General features: G+C 42.1%; 1 protein-coding gene across 1 annotated transcript in view; it reads right to left on the reverse strand.

Annotated features, from left to right (window-relative positions):
* Nucleotides 1–22,436, reverse strand: part of VIPR2 (vasoactive intestinal peptide receptor 2) — a 183,029-nt gene that overhangs the window by 138,878 nt on the left and 21,715 nt on the right. The window contains exon 2 of the mRNA XM_073581615.1: nucleotides 3,818–3,920. Coding sequence (XP_073437716.1) covers nucleotides 3,818–3,920 — 103 coding nt within the window. The remainder of the gene's footprint in view (nucleotides 1–3,817; nucleotides 3,921–22,436) is intronic.

A 22,436-nucleotide genomic window follows, 5' to 3' on the forward strand; every position in this document is an offset into this window, starting at 1 on the left:
GGCTCCTTATTCCCATTCTTTTCTGCATGGCTCCTTATTCCCATCCTTGTCTGCACGGCTCCTTATTCCCATCCTTGTATTCATGGCTCCTTATTCCCATCCTTGTCTGCATGGCTCCTTATTTCCATTCTTTTCTGCATGGCTCCTTATTCCCATCCTTGTCTGCATGGCTCCTTATTCCCATCCTTGTCTGCACGGCTCCTTATTCCCATCCTTGTATTCATGGCTCCTTATTCCCATCCTTGTCTGCATGGCTCCTTATTCCCATTCTTTTCTGCATGGCTCCTTATTCTCATCCTTGTCTGCACGGCTCCTTATTCCCATCCTTGTATTCATGGCTCCTTATTCCCATCCTTGTCTGCATGGCTCCTTATTCCCATTCTTTTCTGCATGGCTCCTTATTCCCATCCTTGTCTGCACGGCTCCTTATTCCCATCCTTGTATTCATGGCTCCTTATTTCCATTCTTGTCTGCATGGCTTCTTATTCCCATCCTTGTCGGCACGACTCCATATTCCCATCCTTGTCTGCACGGCTCCTTATTCCAATCCTTGTCTGCACGGCTCCTTATTCCCATTCTTTTCTGCTCGGCTCCTTATTCCCATCCTTGTATGCATGGCTCCTTATACCTATCCTTGCATGCACGGCTCCTTATTCCCATCCTTGTATGCATGGCTCCTTATCCCTATCCTTGCATGCATGGCTCCTCATCCCTATCCTTTTAATTGTGGGCCCTCACCCCTATCCTTGTATGCATGGCTCCCATGAGAAAAGCATTTTTAAAAAAAACATCCTACTTACCTTCCCTGCACACCTTCGCAGCATCTTGTTCTGGTGACAGCAGCGCCCGGGAACGGGCGATCACGTGTCCCCGTTCGTTAAGGGAATGAATATTCACCTCTCTCCACGCCTCTCCATTACCTTAATGAGCGTGCACCCATGACAGCCTGGCAGTTGCTGGAAGCCGGCGACTGCAGCTGTAACTGTGCACTATAAGAGAAATGAATATTCTTTTCCAGTGCAGTGAATATTCATTTCTATTTAGCAGCGGGCACAGTCACAACCGCAGCCACCGGCTCCTGCCTCCTGTGACCCGCCGCTCCCCCTCCCCAACAGTCTTTTGTCACAATGACTCATGTATAAGCCGAGGGGGGTGGTTTCAGCACACAAAAATGTGCTGAAAAACTCAGCTTATGCACGAATATATACGGTAACTTGTCAGGAACAAGCACTCTGCTGCCTCCAATCGAATCGTCAGGATAATTACACAAATAAATACCAAGAAAAAAGAGACAAACAATCATATAGCCCAAGAATAGTGAAAAAGTATAAATGCTTTATTGACATTCAAAAATAAGGGAACAGGTAAAGGAGGGGAAGACCACAAAGTGCATATGTGCAGTATACAAAGAACGAGAAGTGTGCTGCTAATGGTCAATATAGAATATCCTAGTTATTGTTGGATTATAGCCATACTCAGTAGAGAACACTACAGACCATATACCCCAAAATATACAACTCAATCATCTGGTGATCGCTAAACATCTGAAGCATGCAAGAGAAGCACAGCAGTACTTATGGGTAGACAGGTGCATAAGATATATTCAATATAGTTATAACATGCATACCTCAAGTAGACACTGTTAGAAGAGAGAGAAGGGGGGGCCAGCAGCTCCCATGCCACCCCGACACGCATTTTGGAGATGCCTTTATCAGGGGGAGTTGGGGTGACGTGTTTGCTGCTGGGCCCCCCAACATACCACCAACAGTGTGTGATAACCTAGTGAAGACTTACAGAAAATGTTTGACCTCTGTCATTGCCAACAAAGGATATATAACAAAATATTGAGATGAACTTTTGTTAATGACCAAATACTTATTTTCCACCATAATTTGCAAAATAAATCTTGCCAAATCAGACAAGGTGATTTTCTGGATTTGTTTTCTCATTTTGACTCTCGTAGTTGTGGTCTACCTATGATGTCAATTACAGGTCTCTCATTTTTTAAGCGGGAGAACTTGCACAATTGGTGGCTGACTAAATACTTTTTTCCCCACTGTAAATATAGATGTATTCTAGCACATTACATAGCCAAGGAGACTTAATTCCCATAAATCTGGAAAGAGGTTGTATTCACATTATCTGCATGAATTTGTGAAAGCGCCAGTCAAAAAAATTGGACAGATGCAGAATTTCCTGCAACTAAACTGCTGTGTGTGAATATACTGCTGAAAGGACCAAGTAAAAGGAAGCAGTACAAAAACTAGAAAAATAAAGAAAAAAGCTTGACAGAGCGAATACGTCAATAGATATTACAATAAGATACCGGAAAAATTGTGTTTTTATAGGATACTAGCTGAAGAGCCCGGCGCTGCCCGGGCATAGTAACTAACTGTGGTTAGTAGACTTGAGCGACTTTGGTCGGATCGGGTTTCATGAAACAAAATTTGTTTCAGATGAAACTGGTCCGACTAGGGCAAAAAAAGTTGGAGTTTCGTCCGAAACCCGACCCCAATGCAAGTCAATGGGGATTAAAAGTCGGCATTGAGTGGATGAATGTCATCCGCTCAATGCCGACTTTTATACAAATGTATATAAAAGTCAAATACAGGCCTCTCTGACCTTTTTAAGTGAGAGAACTTGCACAATTGGTGGCTGACTAAATACTTTTTTTCCGCACTGTATATACAGTAATAAGCCAAAATGACAACACAATGAGCCAAAACAAGGTGACATCATATATAGATATTTATACAGTAGAGATGATAAAAATAATCATTCTGGCTCATTGAGAAAACAGTGTCGGACACACTGCAAACATAATTACAAACTAAAGGAAAAGAACAGTGCAATAAAGTCCAAGACAAATTGTGGTTAAAAAAAAATCACAAATCTTTATTTAAATTCCAGGTGAAAATAGCAAAATAGCACCAAGATATAAATTCCTCAGGGTGTCCCCTGAGGAAGGAACATTTTCCGAAACGCACGTTGGGGTTTCAGAATGTGGTGAACAGTGTCTCCTCCATCCTGGTATGCATTTAATTTAGCCTATCTGTCTCATGGTCTCATGGGCACTGTATAACAATTCTAATTTATATCTTGGTGTTCAGCTTGGGATTTTTCCCTTCACTGTTGTCATGCTGGCCACCTATGTATTACCAGCCCTTGGTGACTTTTTTCTAGTGACCGTCTGTTTTTCACACTAACCAGGTTCACTTGATACTGATCATGATATCTCCTTCTGGAGCCCTGTTCACCATTACTCTGTTGTACTTTCAGTGTCACTTTTAACCTCATTTTGCTATTTTCACCTGGAATTTAAATAAAGATTTGTGATTTTTTAACCACAATTTATCTTGGACTTTATTGCACTGTTCTTTTGCTTTAGTTTGTAACTGTATATACCGTGTGTCTGTAAAGTCATGGTGCACTTTTGACCAGTTACAGGAAAGCAACAAATAGATAGAAATGTGAAATCTGCTCCAAATAAAAGTAAAACTCTCCTAGTTATGGGGTTATGTGAAGCAACAAGTGTACATTGAACGTATCAACGACATTAATCACTTGAAACACAGACGTTATTCACTCTGTTACACCAGACGTCCTTACCCGTGTGTGGCAAGAACTTCACTATCGTTTGGATGTGTGTAGGGCAACAAATGGAGCCCACATCGCACTGCACTGAATAGGTATGAAACTGGGAGAGTTTTACTTTTACTTGGAGCAAATTTCACATTTATATCGTCTTTTGTTGCTTTCAAGTGACTGGTCAAAAGTACACCATGACTTTACGGACACACTGTATGTGTGAACATACCTCTAAATTCGGGATGTGGTTGCCTGCTCATCTTATCCAGGCATTTTCTTTCTTCAACCTTGATTTCCAGCTGGAGATAACACTCTGGGTGAAAACCATGAACCTTAAAGACACAAAGAAAGCAAATTAGTTGTTCCAGTAATGTAGAATGTGGAATACATTGTGACAGTTAGCTAGGCATATATTATAATGTACAGATGTATCGACCCTTACTTTTCTGCAAAGTTCAGTATTTCTGCAAAATACAAAATTCAACGCATTCTTCCAACATGCTAGCGAAACATCTGACAGGCTGATGTTCACATGCCAACCATTTGGTGACCACTTATAGACACATAGGCCAGTCTTGTATCCCAATCTTGATGAAGAGTACACTTCTTAGTAACTTTGGTGCACTTTCAGCAACTGTGCACCACCACAAAAAATGTGCACTTTTTTTAGCCTAAATTATGATAAGCTTGGTGGTTATGCTCAGTTCCTTCGCAACTAAATTTACCCATTTTCCAAAAAGTAGGAAAAGATGTACAGTTGTGGCCAAAAGTATTGACACCCCTGCAATTCTGTCAGATAATACTTAGTTTCTTCCTGAAAATGATTGGAAACACATTCTTTGGTATTATTATCTTCATTTAATTTGTCTTAAATGAAAAAACACAAAAGACAATGAAGCAAAAAGCAAAACATTGATCATTTCACACAAAACTCCAAAAATGGGCCAGACAGAAGTATTGGCACCCTCAGCCTAATACTTGGTTGCACAACCTTTAGCCAAAATAACTGCGACCAACCGCTTCCAGTAGCCATCAATGAGTTTCTTACAATGCTCTGCTGGAATTTTAGACCAGTCTTCTTTGGCAAACTACTCCAGGTCCCTGATAATTGAAGGGTGCCTTCTCCAAACTGCCATTTTTAGATCTTTCCACAGGTGTTCTATGGGATTCAGGTCTGGACTCATTGCTGGCCACCTTAGAAGTCTCCAGTGCTTTCTCTCAAACCATTTTCTAGTGCTTTTTGAAGTGTGTTTTGGGTCATTGTCCTGCTGGAAGACCCATGACCTCTGAGGGAGACCCAGCTTTCTCACACTGGGCCCTACATTATGCGGCAAAATTTGTTGGTAGTCTTCTGACTTCATAATGCCATGCACACGGTCAAGCAGTCCAGTGCCAGAGGCAGCAAAGCAACCCCAAAACATCAGGGAACCTTCGCCATGTTTGACTGTAGGGACCGTGTTCTTTTCTTTGAATGTCTCTTTTTTTCTCCTGTAAACTCTATGTTGATGCCTTTGCCCAAAAAGCTCTACTTTTGTCTCATCTGACCAGAGAACATTCTTCCAAAACGTTTTAGGCTTTTTCAGGTAAGTTTTGGCAAACTCCAGCCTGGCTTTTTTATGTCTCGGGGTAAGAAGTGGGGTCTTCCTGGGTCTCCTACCATACAGTCCCTTTTCATTCAGACGCCGACGGATAGTACGGGTTGACACTGTTGTACCCTCGGACTGCAGGGCAGCTTGAACTTGTTTGGATGTTAGTCGAGGTTCTTTATCCAACATCCGCACAATCTTGCATTGAAATCTCTTGTCAATTTTTCTTTTCCGTCCACATCTAGGAAGGTTAGCCACAGTGCCATGGGCTTTAAACTTCTTGATGACACCGTGCACGGTAGACACAGGAACATTCAGGTCTTTGGAGATGGACTTGTAGCCTTGAGATTGCTCATACTTCCTCACAATTTGGTTTCTCAAGTCCTCAGACAGTTCTTTGGTCTTTCATTTCTCCATGCTCTACGTGGTACACACAAGGACACAGGACAGAGGTTGAGTCAACTTTAATCCATGTCAACTGGCTGCAAGTGTGATTTAGTTATTGCCAACACCTGTTAGGCTAGTTTCACATTAGCGTTTTTTTGCGCAGCGCATCGGGCGCATAAAAAACGCAAAGAAAAACGCAAAACAAACGCGCATTTTTTTAACGTCATGCGCACGCTGATGTGTAAAAAAAACGCAGAGTTGTTTGCGTTTTAGGCTGGTTTCACATTTGCGTTTTTTAGCGCTGGAAAAAAACGCATACGTGCGCATGCGATTTTTCCCCTATATTTAACATGGGTGCGCATACCTGCGCACTTGTAAGCGCATGTATGCGATTTTCATGCGCTGCGTTTTTTTGGGGTGTGCGATGGTATTTTCCAGACGCTGCATGTTGCATTTTTTGGCCCTTGAAAAAATCGCATGCGCACGTATGCGCACGTTTTGCGCTAAAAATGGCCATTATAGCCTATGGATGCGCATACGTGCGCACTGGCATGCGCAGGTATGCGCTTTTTTAGCGCAGCGTTTTTTGGGTGGTGTCCACTTTTTATCCTAGTTAGAATCTTCTAAAGTCCAAAAAAAAAAGGCTATATAAAGGAGGTGCCTGCCAAAACTCTGCCACTACTACACTAGACAGATTGAAGAGCAGACATTCAACCAAGAACACATTATATCAGCGAAGAATGTGAGTATATTACATTATATGCCTGTCCTTTTAAATTATGTATGTACTAATGATTTTTATTATTTTTACATGCAGTATGTCTTCAGAATCGGAGTATTCCCCATCGCGGCAGGAATTGGCGCAAGCAGACCGTGAGGTGATTATTTTCGTGCATCTGGTAAGTATATCTGCTGCTTCTCCAAATCTCTTACGTTTTTTTCAACTTTCAGACATCGTCATCATCATCTGCGGACGGGAATAGTGAGGGCGAACAGCAGGAGCAGCGAAGCCAAGTCCCGGTGGTGATACGTAATGTAAGTATCAAATGATTTGTAATGTTTTTTTTTTTTTTTTATCTTCTATTTTTACTCTTTTTTTTTTTCTTTTTTTGTAACTTTTTAGTCAATTTAAATTTGATTATTCTAATGAATGTGTTTTGTCTAGGTTCCACAACGGGATGAAGACGTCTACCTGGATAATGAGCAGCTCATCAGCCTGGTCCAGGAGCGTTCGCCGTTGTGGGACAGCCGTGACCGGCTGTACAAGGACAATGTGGTGACACGGCGGCTATGGAATGAGGTGGCCGCAGCGTTGATGGATGGCTGGGACAGCGCCACAGCATCCGCCAAAAAGGCGTTTAGTGAGTATTTCCCTGCTCTGTATTGTGCCGCAGTGACTGTTGTCCTTGACGGCACTGTTGGGTTTCGTGCTAGGCGTATTCTAGCAGGAAACCCAACAGTGTCATCGTGGTCTACAGTGACTGCTTTGAGTATTGTATTGCTACATTGTGCCGCAGTGACTGTTGTCCTTGACGGCACTGTTGGGTTTCGTGCTAGGCGTATTCTAGCAGGAAACCCAACAGTGTCATCGGGGTCTACAGTGACTGCTTTGAGTATTGTATTGCTACATTGTGCCGCAGTGACTGTTGTCCTTGACGGCACTGTTGGGTTTCGTGCTAGGCGTATTCTAGCAGGAAACCCAACAGTGTCATCGTGGTCTACAGTGACTGCTTTGAGTATTGTATTGCTACATTGTGCCGCAGTGACTGTTGTCCTTGACGGCACTGTTGGGTTTCGTGCTAGGCGTATTCTAGCAGGAAACCCAACAGTGTCATCGGGGTCTACAGTGACTGCTTTGAGTATTGTATTGCTACATTGTGCCGCAGTGACTGTTGTCCTTGACGGCACTGTTGGGTTTCGTGCTAGGCGTATTCTAGCAGGAAACCCAACAGTGTCATCGTGGTCTACAGTGACTGCTTTGAGTATTGTATTGCTACATTGTGCCGCAGTGACTGTTGTCCTTGACGGCACTGTTGGGTTTCGTGCTAGGCGTATTCTATCAGGAAACCCAACAGTGTCATCGGGGTCTACAGTGACTGCTTTGAGTATTGTATTGCTACATTGTGCCGCAGTGACTGTTGTCCTTGACGGCACTGTTGGGTTTCGTGCTAGGTGTATTCTAGCAGGAAACCCAACAGTGTCATCGGGGTGTACAGTGACTGCTTTGATTATTGTATTGCTAAATTGTGAAGCAGTGACTGTTGTACTTGACGGCACTGTTTTTTTTTATCAACAGTGGACAAAGTCCGAACACGTTGGCGTTCGATCAAGGACCGCTTCAACAGTGATGTTCGTGCTGAGGGCCAGGTTCGCAGTGGATCTGCGTCAAGGACCAGAACTAGATACCGTCACTATCACGCGTTGCAGTTCCTAAGACCGGTCCTTGCCACAAGATCGTAAGTATTATACATTTTGGGTTTTTATTTTTATTAATCTGTGTTTTTCTAATCCACAGCTGATGCTTCTTGTAAAGGCATGGTAGTAATGATTTTCCTTTCTTCCACAGCACCTGGAGCAGCACCCTGCAACCTGGCCCTGGAGCGGTCCTTCGTCGGACGTCCTCTGACCCGTCCCAGCCATCCGACAGCCAGGAAGCACCTTGCAGGTCCCACACACACACAGCTGGTGACCAGGAAGCTGGGCCATCAGGTGTTCCCCTGTCCCAGGTCTCTGCCACTGGTTATGCGGGCACTACCCGCCAGCGGCAGAGGGCCTTGGACAGGAATGTCTTGCCCGAGTTTATGCATTTGAGCGAGACATTTAATTCCAGCCTCAAGTCACTGTCCGACAGAGTTGAAAGCGGTTTTGCACTGATGGAACGTGGTTTTAACCACTTTGAACACCGCTTCAATTCTGTAGAACAGCGCCTTGACCGTCTGGAGGCCGACCTCAACAGACCAGCACACCATTTTTTTAGTAAGATTGAAAAGGGCATGGCGGAACACCTTAGTCCTGATCAACAGCTGAATGTGCTGCAGGCCTGCAACAATGCTTTCTTGCAGGCTATGCAGCATAATCGGTACGGTCAGCAGTCAGTGGTGTCCTTTCCACCTGTGCCACCATTGACTCGCTTCACCTCACTACCGACTTGTGCTGCATACCACTGCACGGACACCTCTCTTCAAAGGCTGGACACCCACCGTTACACCACCACAAGTCTGAGTGCAGCTGGTCACTTCACCGACACCACCATGGCAAGCGCTGCTCCTGTCTGGAGCACCACCGCCAATCCCATGCATGCGTGGAGCTCAGCCACCACTAGGCAAACATGGAACAGCCCTGCCGCTACAACAACATGTAGTAGCCCTGCCACCACCACTCTGCAAACCTGGGCCATCACTGCCGCCACCAGTCCTCCTGCAAGGACGAGCACTGAACAAGAAGAGCAGCATCAGCCACCTCAGCAGCAGCAGCCAACTCAGCAGACGCCACCTCAGCAGCAGCAGCCACCTCAGCAGCAGCCGCCACCTCAGCAGCAGCAGCAACCACCTCAGCAGCAGCCGCCACCTCAGCAGCAGCAGCAACCACCTCAGCAGCAGCAACCACCTCAGCAGCAGCTGCCACCTCAGCAGCAGCCGCCACCTCAGCAGCAGCCGCCACCTCAGCAGCAGCCGCAACCTCTGCAGCAGCAGCCGCCACCTCAGCAGCAGCAGCCATACCAGCAGACGGGGGACCTACATTCCATATTTGCCCCTACTTCAAGGCGAAATCAATCAAGGCGGGCATTGGGCCAAAGTCGGTCCAGGCACACAAGCCTACGGCGACATGCCATTACAACTAATGTAACTGAACAGATTTCCTCTCCTACAAGTGTTCCAAGTTTAATTCCCTTAACTGGACTACCTTCCCCCACAAGTTTTGTTGCCCCTTCCCCTCAAACACCGTCTTCAACTGCAAGTGTTGCATATTCCCTGCACACCCCCAAATTGAAACCATCTGCCCCCAAACGCCGTAAAAAATAATTTTTAAATTTTTTTTTTGTGATAAAAAATAAATTTACATTTGTGGTTCACCATTAATAAGTTTCATTAATGTTGTTTGCGCCGCTCACACACACTGATGGGTAAATACATGTTAAAAACCAACCCAAGGGCTAGTATAGTCATATGTGAAATAACATGGACTAGTATAGTCATTCCAAGGCCTAGTGTAATAACTCTAGTTTTACAAAATAGAATCTGGTTTCATGAAAAACAAACTGTTGAAACTTGTCTAAAAAATAAGTTTCTTTCTAGTTTCACCAGTTTGTTTTTGGTGAAACAAGATGCTAGTTGTTAAAAATCGAGTTATTACAGTAGGCCTTGGTATGACTATACTAGGCCGTGGTATTTCACATATACTACTAGCCCCAAGGCCTAGTATACTCATATTTGAAATACCACGGCCTAGTATAGTCATTCCAAGGCCTAGTGTAATAACTCTAGTTTTACAAAATAGAATCTGGTTTCATGAAAAACAAACTGTTGAAACTTGTCTAAAAAATAAGTTTCTTTCTAGTTTCACCAGTTTGTTTTTGGTGAAACAAGATGCTAGTTGTTAAAAATCGAGTTATTACAGTAGGCCTTGGTATGACTATACTAGGCCGTGGTATTTCACATATACTACTAGCCCCAAGGCCTAGTATACTCATATTTGAAATACCACGGCCTAGTATAGTCATTCCAAGGCCTAGTGTAATAACTCTAGTTTTACAAAATAGAATCTGGTTTCATGAAAAACAAACTGTTGAAACTTGTCTAAAAAATAAGTTTCTTTCTAGTTTCACCAGTTTGTTTTTGGTGAAACAAGATGCTAGTTGTTAAAAATCGAGTTATTACAGTAGGCCTTGGTATGACTATACTAGGCCGTGGTATTTCACATATACTACTAGCCCCAAGGCCTAGTATACTCATATTTGAAATACCACGGCCTAGTATAGTCATTCCAAGGCCTAGTGTAATAACTCTAGTTTTACAAAATAGAATCTGGTTTCATGAAAAACAAACTGTTGAAACTTGTCTAAAAAATAAGTTTCTTTCTAGTTTCACCAGTTTGTTTTTGGTGAAACAAGATGCTAGTTGTTAAAAATCGAGTTATTACAGTAGGCCTTGGTATGACTATACTAGGCCGTGGTATTTCACATATACTACTAGCCCCAAGGCCTAGTATACTCATATTTGAAATACCACGGCCTAGTATAGTCATTCCAAGGCCTAGTGTAATAACTCTAGTTTTACAAAATAGAATCTGGTTTCATGAAAAACAAACTGTTGAAACTTGTCTAAAAAATAAGTTTCTTTCTAGTTTCACCAGTTTGTTTTTGGTGAAACAAGATGCTAGTTGTTAAAAATCGAGTTATTACAGTAGGCCTTGGTATGACTATACTAGGCCGTGGTATTTCACATATACTACTAGCCCCAAGGCCTAGTATACTCATATTTGAAATACCACGGCCTAGTATAGTCAATTCAAAGGCCTAGTGTAATAACTTTTAATGGAGCAGATTACATTCATCCACTCAATGCTGACTTGTATTCCCCATGGACTTTCATTGGGGTTGGGTTTTGAGTGTTGTGTTTTGAGAAAATCACATACTTTGTTTTAAACTATTTGCACAATTTTATCTTGAAAAAAAATGGTTTCCTGATTCATGGCCTGCAGCTTTGCTCATTCCAATATATTTCACGCAGACTAGCAATGCTGCATTTTAACTCGTATGTGTATTTACCTGCCCAGGTGTGTGAACATAACAAAATTCAGTTATACATGGGAAGTTTTTTAATTAATCGGAGTTTAAAAAATATAGTGCACTCAGTAATGGTATCAAATAAGGATTTTTATTACCATAAACAACAACATTACACCATTTCATCTTGCCAGTGCACCCGTCCTACATCAGAAATAAAGTAGGCCGCAAATTTGTCCCTCATTTGGCCAACTTCAACGGATGACCTGAGAGTGTGCTGAGTGAATTCAGGCAATGGGTTAGGAGCATCATCGTCCAGTTCAAAGGTCGGGTGCTCTTTAGCCATCACAAAGTTATGTAGAACCACACAGGCCTTCACCACCTCATCGACTGTTTCAAGTTTAAGATTAATGGCCGTGCCCAGAATTCGCCATCTGGAAACAAGAATCCCAAAAGCACACTCGACAGTTCTTCTGGCCCTGGTCAGCCTGTAATTAAAAATTTTTTTGGTGTGGTCCAAGTCCCGGCTGGAGTAGGGTTTCAGTAAGTTTCCGCACATTTGAAAAGCCTCATCGCCAACCATTACAAAGGGCAGTGGCGGAGCTTCGGTGTGAGGAAGAGGCCGTGGCATAGGGAAATTAAATTGGTTGCCATACAACCTCCGGCCCATGTCTGAGTTTTTAAAAGCCTGCGAGTCATTACCACGGCCAAATGCTCCAATGTCCACTGCTACAAACATACATCCGGCATCCGCAATTGCAATGAGTACTATTGAAAAGTACTTTTTGTAATTATAGTACTCAGATCCCGTTCTTTGGGGTTTGATGATCCGTATGTGTTTCCCATCAACAGCTCCCAAACAGTTGGGAAAATTGCATACTGTCCAGAATTTGTCAGCAATTTCCATCCACTTTTCAGCGGTGGGCAGGGGCATAAATTCTGGGCAAAGAACATTCCAGAGAGCCCGGCAGGTGTCAGCAACAATTCCAGACAAGGTAGAGATTCCAATACGGTACTGGAAGTGTAGTGAGGATAGGGTTTCTCCAGTCGCCAGGAATCTGTGAACAGACAAAGAAGTAAAATTAATATTTATGTATATTATTTTTAAAAACTATAAAAAAAATATTAGTACATTCACGAAAACTAATTACCCAAGGTTTTGAATACTAAATTTACAAAAAAAAACATCAGACCACACCCCTTTGTTTTTAAAACATACCGTAATGTCACCAGTAGCCGTTCCTCAGGAGGAATCGCACGACGGAGCTGTGTGTCCTGTCTCCGGATGGATTGTTGGACACGAGCAAGCAAATCCATGAAACTTTCGTGGGACATCCGGATATAATCTGTAAATTTCTCCGGGTTTGACTGGAGCTCGCTGTAGAGGGTATGGTATGCCCCACGGCTCTCCCGGAGTTCAACAATCGGATGTATCCACATACGCCGCCGTCTTCGCTGCCTCTCTCTCTTCCTTTGTTCATGGCAAGCAACTGCATACGCCTGAGCCATCGCGATGTCCAAATCCAAGTTGAAGTGAAAACTCTTCCAGCGCAGATCCATGGTCACGAGAAGAATCAAGCAAATGTGAAGAATACTGTAGACAGGGTGTATATATATTAACATACCACACCCACAATGAAGTCCCATTGGTCTTGTGTGTTGTTGAATGGTTGTTTTTTCTTTTTTGTGGGGTTTTTCCAAAATCTGTAAAAAAACGCAAACGCACAAAAAACGCATACAAACGCGCAAAAACGCTGCGTTTTTTTCCTGCATGCGCATTAAAATGCTGGAAAAAAACGCAGCGTTTGTATGCATTTGTATGCGTTTTTTTAATGCGTTTTTTTGCGGGAAAAACGCGCTGCAAAAAAAAGCAAGTGTGAAACTAGCCTTACATGCGTTTTTTGCATGCGTTGGCGTTTTTTATGCGCATGCGTTTTTAAGTGTGACGTTTTTTCCATTGTCTAGAGAACATTCTAGACTTGTTTCACTCAAAAACGCATGCGTAAAAAAACGCAACCGTGCGCAAGACCATGCGCACGCATGCGTTACCATAGACTTCAATGTGTTGTTTTTGCGCATTCCGTGCGCAAGCGTGCGCATGCGTTTTTTTGCCGAGACAGGGCGCACCAAAAAATCCAACATGTTGCGTCTGGCGCACCTGGCGCAAAAGACAAAAAAACGCATGCGCACGAAAACGCAAGTGTGCGCAAAAACATGCGCACGTCATGTTAAACATAGGTGCGCAGTGCGCATGCGCACGGGTGCGCACGATGCACTGCGCACAAAAGCGCAAATGTGAAACCAGCCTTAGGTGCCACAGGTAAGTTACAGGTGCTGTTAATTACACAAATTAGAGAAGCATCACATGATTTTTCGAACAGTGCCAATACTTTTGTCCACCCTCTTTTTTATGTTTGGTGTGGAATTATATCCAATTTGGCTTTAGGACAATTCTTTTTGTGTTTTTTCGTTTAAGACAAATTAAATGAAGATAATAATACTAAAGAATTTGTGTTTGCAATCATTTTCAGGAAGAAACTGAGTATTATCTGACAGAATTGCAGGGGTGTCAATACTTTTGGCCACAACTGTTTCACAAAATTAACTCTGTGCTAATAAGGGGATAGAATAGACAAAGAGAGTGAGACATTAGGGGTCAATGAGGATGTAGGGAGAACTGGAAAATGCAAGGATAGTAGGGAGCTGAGTAAGAGTTACAAATGTGCAAATAGTATTAAATGTCTGCTGGCAAATGCAAGAAGTCTCGCAAGCAGCAAAACAAATGAACTGGAGACTCTTAGGTCAGTCCCAGAATACGATGTGGTGGTGGGCATCACAAAAACCTGGCTCGATGAAAGCCATGACTGGATAACAAATGTAGAGGGCTACACTACATTTAGAAGGACAGGAAAGACAAAAAAGGTGGAGGGGTGTGTATTATCTTAAAATCCAACTTAAAATCTGAGCTCAATGATGACATTGGGGGGAACTGCGACAATGTTGAGTCAGTAAATGCACATGGGGATGGCAGTAATGGAAAGCTGCTAATTGGAGTTTTCTACAAGCCTCCTAAAATAGCTGAACAGGTAAAGGATGAAATGCTGCAACAAATTAAAAAGGAAGCAAATAATAGGGCCCTTATGGGGAATTTTATGGGACATAGAATCTTCTGGTTGTACTAAAAGCAGCAAGTTCTTATCTGCAGTTCAGGACAATTACCTCTCTCAGCTGGTAGATGAACCAACCAAGAGAGGTAATCTGCTGGATCTGGTTCTGTCAAATAGACCAGATGCAATTTCAAATATACAAGCCAGGTAGCATTTGGGAAGTAGTGACCATAATATGGAAAGTTTTCATGTAATTTTCAATCAAACATTCAAAAGGGGAAATGCAAAAACCTGGAACTTAAGGAAAGTGAATGTCAAGAAATTGAAGACTTTAATCGAGTAGACTGGGACCATGTCATGGTAACTGGGGATACCGAACATAAATCGGGCATGTTTAAGGAATGACTACTAGAATCCTGTAGAAAAATTATATCCTCTGGTAATAAAATTTCAAGAAATAAAAATAAACCATTATGGATACATAAGGCAGTACATAGTTTAATAAGGCAAAAACAGAGGGTATTCAAAATCCTGAAAGCTGATAATACAGAAATAGCATTTCAGGAGTATAAAGATCTAAATAAGAAGTGTAAAAAAGAATTGAAGCTAGCAAAGTTATCTACAGAGAAACAAATCACCAGCGACATCAAAATACATCAATGCCAAAAAGAAAAAAACAGATGGTTTTGGCTCATTAAAAGACAATAACAGGATAATTATAGAGGACAAAGAAGTGGCTGAGATATTTAACAAACACTTTTCATGCATGTTCACCAATGACCTGTTTGTTCCAGTGGTATTTCAATAAGTCAAAAATCAAAGTTTAACACGTTTAACACAAAAAGAAGTATGCTTGCGGCTGAGCAAATTAAACATTGACATATCCCCCAGACCAGATAGCATTCATACATGAATACTGAGGGAATTGAGCTTAGTAATTGACAGACTCTTTGAATCTCTTGTAACAGGGATTGTGCCACAGGATTGGACGAGGGCTGATGTGGTACCGATTAGTTATGAGCGAGTATACTCGTTGCTCGGGTTTTCCCCGAGCATGCTCGGGTGTCCTCCAAGTATTTCGGCGTGCTCGGAGATTTAGTTTCTGTCGACGCAGCTGCATGATTTGCAGCTTCTGCCCTGCCTAAATACATGTTAGGGAATCCCCACATGTATTCAGGCTGTCTAGCAGGTGCAAATCATGCAGATGCGACGACAGAAAATAAATCTCCGAGCACGCCAAAATACTCGGAGGACACCTGAGCATGCTCGGGAAAACCCAAGCAACGAGTATGCGCGCTCATCAGTAGTATCGATATATAAGAAAGGTTAGAAGGTGGATCCAGGTAACTACTATCTGGTAAGCCTGACATCAGTAGTGGACAGTTTTTGAGGGCATTATAAGAGATGACCTGCAGAGATATATTGCAGATAATATAATAACTGACAACCAGCATGGATTCATGAAGAATAAGTCATGTCTAACCAACATGTAGGGTTTCTATGGAGGTAAGTGCAAATATGGATGTTGGCAAAGTGGCTGATATGATTTATCTGGCTTTGCAAAGGCATTTGATATTGTACCTCATAATTGGCTAAATGAGCAAAGAAAGAGTCATTATATATGGCACATTCTCTAAATGGGATATAGTCAACAGTGGGGACCGCTGGGATCTGTGCTAGAACCAATTCTTTTTAACCTATTTATTAATGACCTAGTGGATGAGATTGAGAGGAAAGTGTCAGCCTTTGCTGATGACACCAAACTATGCAGGATACTAAAATCTGACCTACACGCTACAATTTTGCAAAACGATCTGGATAAGATAGCTGATTGGGCATACACTTAGCAAATGAGGTTTAATGTAGATAAATGAAGAGTAATGCCCCTAGAACGGAGTCATACTATTGCCGCATATACATTTAATGGGCGTATACTTGAGTCTACAGAACAGGAGAAGGACTTGATTGTTTTGGTTACAATTAAACTGAGCATTAGTGCTCAATGTCAGGCAGCAGCCGCAAAAGCAAACAAGGTTTTAGGGTGTAGAAAAGAGAGAAAATCCTGTGATCCCAATGTATTATTACCACTTTATAAATCACTTGTGAGGCCACATCTAGAATATAGGATCCCGTTTTGGACTCCACATTTTAAAAAGGGTTTTCAGAAGTTAGAGTCAGTTTAAAGGCGGGCAGCTAGATTATTACAATGTATGGAAGGCCTCTCATATGATGAGAAGTTAAAAAGTTAGGCTTGCTTAGCTTAGAACAAAGACGTCTCAGATCTCATTTATATGCATACATACAGTATGTGTGGTCAGTACAGAGGACTGGCACATGAGTTATTCCTTTCAAAGATTATACTGAGGCCCAGGGGGCATTCATTACAGATGGAAGAAAGGCGATACCGACAGCTAAGGCCTGTTTCACACTTCCGTTTTTGACCATCGGTCAAAATCCCCCGTTTTTGCAAAAAAACGGATCCGCCATTTTTTTGGGCGGATCCGTTTTTTTCCCCATTGATTTGCATTACCGGCGGATCTTGACGGATGGCCATCCGTTGGATCCTTTTTTTGCGGATCCGTCAATTTTTTTGCGTCCGCCGAGATGCCTGGACGGACCATATAACGTTTTTTGTACTGCAGGATCCGCATTTTCATAGTGCGCATGCCCGGAGGAATGAAGTCAGGTGGAAATTTAACCCTGAAATCATTTCTGGTGGGCAAAAAAAAATTCTCTCTCTCTCTCCTTCCCGGGCAGCGGTTCCTTTAAAATTCTTCATTCGGCGGATCCGCTTTCCGCCATTTGGGCGGATTTTAACTGACACAAAAAAACTGATGTGTGAAACAGGCCTAACTAGGAAAGGGTTCTTTACAGTTAGAGCAGTCAGACTGTGGAATGCCCAACTACAAGAACTAGTCATAGCAGACACTACAACAGCTTTTAAAAAAGGGCTGGACGATTTCCTCAGTACATAGAACATTGCAGGTTATAGTTAAATTAGTGACAAAATGTACAATTGGTGGAGAAAGGTTGAGCTTGATGGACCTAGGTCTTTTTTCAATCTATGTGACTATGTATTATTAAGCTGGTCATTTTGAACTGAACATATCAGAATACGTTGAACCATGAAGAAAAGGAAGGACTCATCTGCACATAGCATAAAACTATTTAGGTTATTCTGTACATGCTTGATGTTATTCCTGGCTACATTTATGCCCTAATACAACACTCGTGACAAGGTGTCATTAGCGCTTGTGTTCTTGATCTACTGTATTTAAATGATCTTCAGTCGCTAGTCGAAATCTAACAACTCCTAAGGGAACACGTTCTCTGCACTTTGTTGTGGAAACACTGTAAAGCTTTCAAGGAGATCACTAGATGTTAACTTACTTTCATCATGGTTTTTGCAGATAGGTCCACATATCAATGCTTGATGAAAAGAATTAAGGAGCAAATCACAAAGGAAAAAAGGAATACTGGAGATCTATATCTAAAAAGCATAAAAGAACCACCCGAAAATGACTTTATGGCTGTACATTTACAGATTTGTATTGGAAACAAAAGTAGACACAAGTAAGTGCCTGAAAGAATACAAATGGCCCCGTGGCAATGTGGAGTTACCGTACCAAATAATCTAATAGGAAGACACGGTTCTAGGTCTACTGGTTTTCAGGCAAATATTTATTATTAGCAACCTTTTCTATTTTGAAGGCCACAAAGTCAGAAGTAATCAGAATGGACGAAATACTGGATGCTGGTACAAGAAGAAAATGGGAATTTTAAAGGATTCTGATACTTGGAAGAAACTCACCACTGCATGGATGAAATATCTGAATCCTTTCCTTTTTTGCAGGGCTAATTTATTTAGTAAAAGTCTTGTCCTCTTTTCATCCTTGTTGTCAGTGTTTGTCCATGATAATCAATGATATTTCATTAATGCACTGATATTTTTCTAACATTTGGAATGTTATCTGGTTGATGTTTATAGAGGTTATGCAGGACTATGTCAACAAAATTGAATTAAAAAAAAGTCCCAAAGTTATTTCTAATCAAGACAATTCACTGAAAAATTAACTAAGGGTAAATAAAATATAACCTTTACGAAATATCCTAAAAAAAAGTAGAACAAGCACCACAAAGTTATTAAATAATGAAAATTTGTAACAAAAAACTAGGATGAAAAAAGGTAGCAATGGCTTCATCAAGAATGAAGTCATCGAATATAAATAGATTGGACTAGCTACAAGTGGTGTCAGATATATAGATATTCTTCCCTCAGGGCAATAAAGGAGACAAATACCCCATTTACAAATAATGTGAACAAGCAAAATGCTTCCCCCACCCCTAGGAGTATCAGACATGACTTTAGCGGATCCTAGTTCCTCCCATGATAAAATATATAAAAATCAGGGTATTTTGGATTATTGTAACAAATGGTACAGGTAACACCTAGAAAATAGTGGAAAATCTCAAATTTAAATAAATACTTAATATTGCATAAGCCCTAGGTATAACAACTGCAATTGTCCAGAGTTTGGACAATAATAATAATCTTTATTTTTATATAGCGCTAACATATTCCGCAGCGTTTTACAGTTTGCACACATTGTGAGCCCCATCAGGGACAGTGGTGACAATCTAAATTCCCTATCAGTACGTCTTTGGACAATTATATCGAGCACAACATAGTCCCAAGAGGACTTACAATTCAGTTAATACTAGCAAGAAGGGCATGCACCCCAGAATTTTTAGAACTATGGGATAAAGAAGCAACCGGGAACTGTATCCGCTTAATGCGTTTGCTCGATAAACAAGAAAAAAAAGACACCTGAGGAGACAACTGAAAAACTAAAGGCCCAAATTGAAATAGCTAAACAGCAAAAAAAATAATTCAGAGTTTGAAATATTGGAATCTGTGTTACAACAGACTATTGCCCTGAGCGAAGAATATATCAGGCTATGTGCACACGCTGCGGATTCGCCAGCAGATTTTTCCGTGCGGATCCGCAGGTAAAACTGCAGGTAAATTGGCCGGTTTTTCCCTGCAGTTTAACACCTGGACAATGGAATAGGTGGCAAACCACAGCGGAATCCGCAGAAAGAATTGACCTGTCAATTTTTTCTGCAGATTTAAAACCGCAGCTTTTCCGCAGTGAAAAAACTGCAGCATGTGCACCGCGAATTGTAAATCCCATAGACTTACATGGTACTGTACACTGTCTGCAGAACTGTAGCAGATCCGCAGAGGCCAAATCCGCTGCGGATCTGCAGCAGAATCCGCAGCGTGTGCACATACCCTAATAAATATATATCTGACACCACGTGTAGGTAGTCCAATCTATTTATATTTGATAACTTCACTCTCGAGGAGGCCATTACTACCTTTTTCATTTTATTTTTTTCTTTACAATTTTTCATTATTTAATAAGTTTGTGGTGCTCATTCTACTTTTTCAGGATATTTAATAAAGGTTATATTTTTTTACCCTTAGTTAATTTTTCAGGTTATTCAGGACTATTTAATTTTTCACTATGGGCCTAAGAACTAATAGTCAGGCAATTGCTAACTAACTGCCTGTTGTGCCTGGCGCCGATCTCTGCGATCACAGACTGCTCCTGCTGGTAATTCAAAGGCTTCCGCTGACGTCATGTTGACAGAGCAGTGTCTTCTATTCTGCTCTGTTGACGTGGTGTGACTATAAATGTCACAATGTCAAGCTGATTGGCAGCCGACTCTCCACTGCCTAATTGCTGGGAGCCCGATGTCAATTAGCATGATGTCAGCAGTCATGCCCCGTCAACAGAGCATCCCAGAAGAAGAAGAGCTACTCTGTTGATGTGAAGCAGCTGAATCGCCGGCAGGAACAGTAAGTGATCGCTTTGCACTAGTGTCAGGTAGAACAGACAGTTGCTTTTGTTAGCATCTCCCTTCCTGTTAGTTTTTAGGCTCATAGTAAAATAATAGTTTTGGACAACCCCTTTAAGTGTCTGATCTCAATAGTTATTTTGGAATATCTGTATTGGACTTGCGAAGCAGAATAACAGAGGAGTTGTAGGCTCTAGAAAGTCCCTTTTTGTTAGAAGTGTTTCCGAATGATAATTTGGTTCCACTTCCAGCACACAGATTTGTTGGAGAACCCCTCTAGTCTGAAGAGGATTGTACTACATTAAAGGGATCTTGTCATCAGATTAATTCTACCACAAAACATGGGCAGCATGAATCATAAACCGGATGCATGTATGATGCTAAGTCACTTCCCAAAGACGAGTCAAGGAGTCTGAGGTCTAGAGCCAGGAGGGTATGTTATAGACCGAGGAAAGAGACAAAGGCATAGTCATGTTACAGTCCAGGATCAGAATTCTAAGGTCAGAGTGCGTAAGGCAATAGAGGTTATACAAACATGTAGTCAAGAGGCAAATCCAAGGTCCGGCAACAAAGATCAGAATATCGGAGTTCCGAGCAGAGAGCAAATATACCACTGAGCTGAAAGCTATGACTGGCAATAGTCCACGCATAGCAAGCCAACCAAATGGACAAGCAATCAATCCCGGCCTAACAGGGAGGCCAGGAAATCCCATGCACAAAACTAACAGCCCGTCCAGCAGGCCTCTGCATACTATAGGATGGCTGACCTGTCACTCAAAATGCTGACAACAATGCATAGGACAGCTGAGCTGTCAATCAGTGAGTCCCTAGGACACAGTAAGCAGCGGGATAATGACAGCATGATTACAGCCAGGAATGATTTACTCTGAAACACAGTGGCATTTGAGATTAAGCATACTTTGAAAAGCCGGCTGGTGTCCCTCTGTCTTGACTGACTACTCTGAGGTGGAATCCTGCCCTGCTTCAGTTGACTGACAGGTCTATACATAGGGAGAGAACTGTCAGTCAAATAGATCAGGCAGGGAGAAGACAACAGGGGACCCACCTCAGACTGGCCAGCCAAGACACAGACCTTGGGGGGGGGGTTATAGTAAGTTTATCTTGAGATGCCACAGTGTTTTAGAATAAAATGTACACAGTTGCAATCCACCGGCCACAGGAAGCTATGAAAAGTAGTTTGCAGCTTAATAAATGAAAACTCGGACACCCATTAAAGATGAATAAATTGATTCTTATTTAATCAAATTTGTGTTGAACTTTCAAGAATTTTCTGAAGTCAGTGAATTTGAACAATAAGTGATTCGCTTTGCACAAATTGTTTTACATGGCCACCACCATTTTATACATGCAGGAGACTGCATAAGGCTTCTTTTACACTTGCCGTGTTTTTGTGGGCTGTTTTTGCAGCCCCAATAGATTTCTATGGGGTCACAAAAACAGGCTGTAAAAATTCTTCGAAGCGCCGTTCGCCGTATGGCTGTGAGGGCTGTATTTATGGACGTGAAAAAATATTGAGCCTGCTCGATATTTTTCTTGGCTTACGGACACAGGCCCTATTGAAATCAATGGGGTCGCAAAAACAACGGAAGCTTGCTCAGTGTGTTGATTTTGAGGTACACCGTGAAGACCATATTTGCGGAGCGCCGTATTTTTACTAGGACACTCCCCTGTACTTCCTGTTTATCACTTCGAAGGCCTGCAGAGACACGAGATGGACCTGGAGAGAATCATCGTTTTCATTCAGGTATGTGGCACTGGAGAAAGGCCGGGTCCTTTTTTTGATGTGTACTTTTCAAAACCTAATCCAAACCAGAAAAACGGCGATCCGAGAAGATTTTTGTGGCCCATTTTTGTGGCAGGCCGTGAAAATTACAGCAATTCAGCCTGCAAAAAAGGCCCGCAAAAATGGGCCGCAAAAAACACGGCAAGTGTAAAAGCAGCCTTAGCCAGAGAACGATCGCTGACCTTGGGTGAGACTAGGCCAGCTTTCCCATAATGTCTTGCAGTGGTATTATATCAATTAGTATAACAAAAACAATCAGGAGCGACTAACACAGCCTGTATAAAAGCAGAAACAGGAAATTCAGCAGCCATTTTAGAGTGAACCTGGAAAGTGAAAGGATTCTCAGCTCCCAGCTTAGAAATAGAGATTGGGAG

Source organism: Dendrobates tinctorius, unplaced genomic scaffold (assembly GCF_039654945.1).
Source record: "Dendrobates tinctorius isolate UK_male_01 unplaced genomic scaffold, ASM3965494v1 ptg000070l, whole genome shotgun sequence".
Lineage (NCBI taxonomy): Eukaryota > Metazoa > Chordata > Amphibia > Anura > Dendrobatidae > Dendrobates > Dendrobates tinctorius.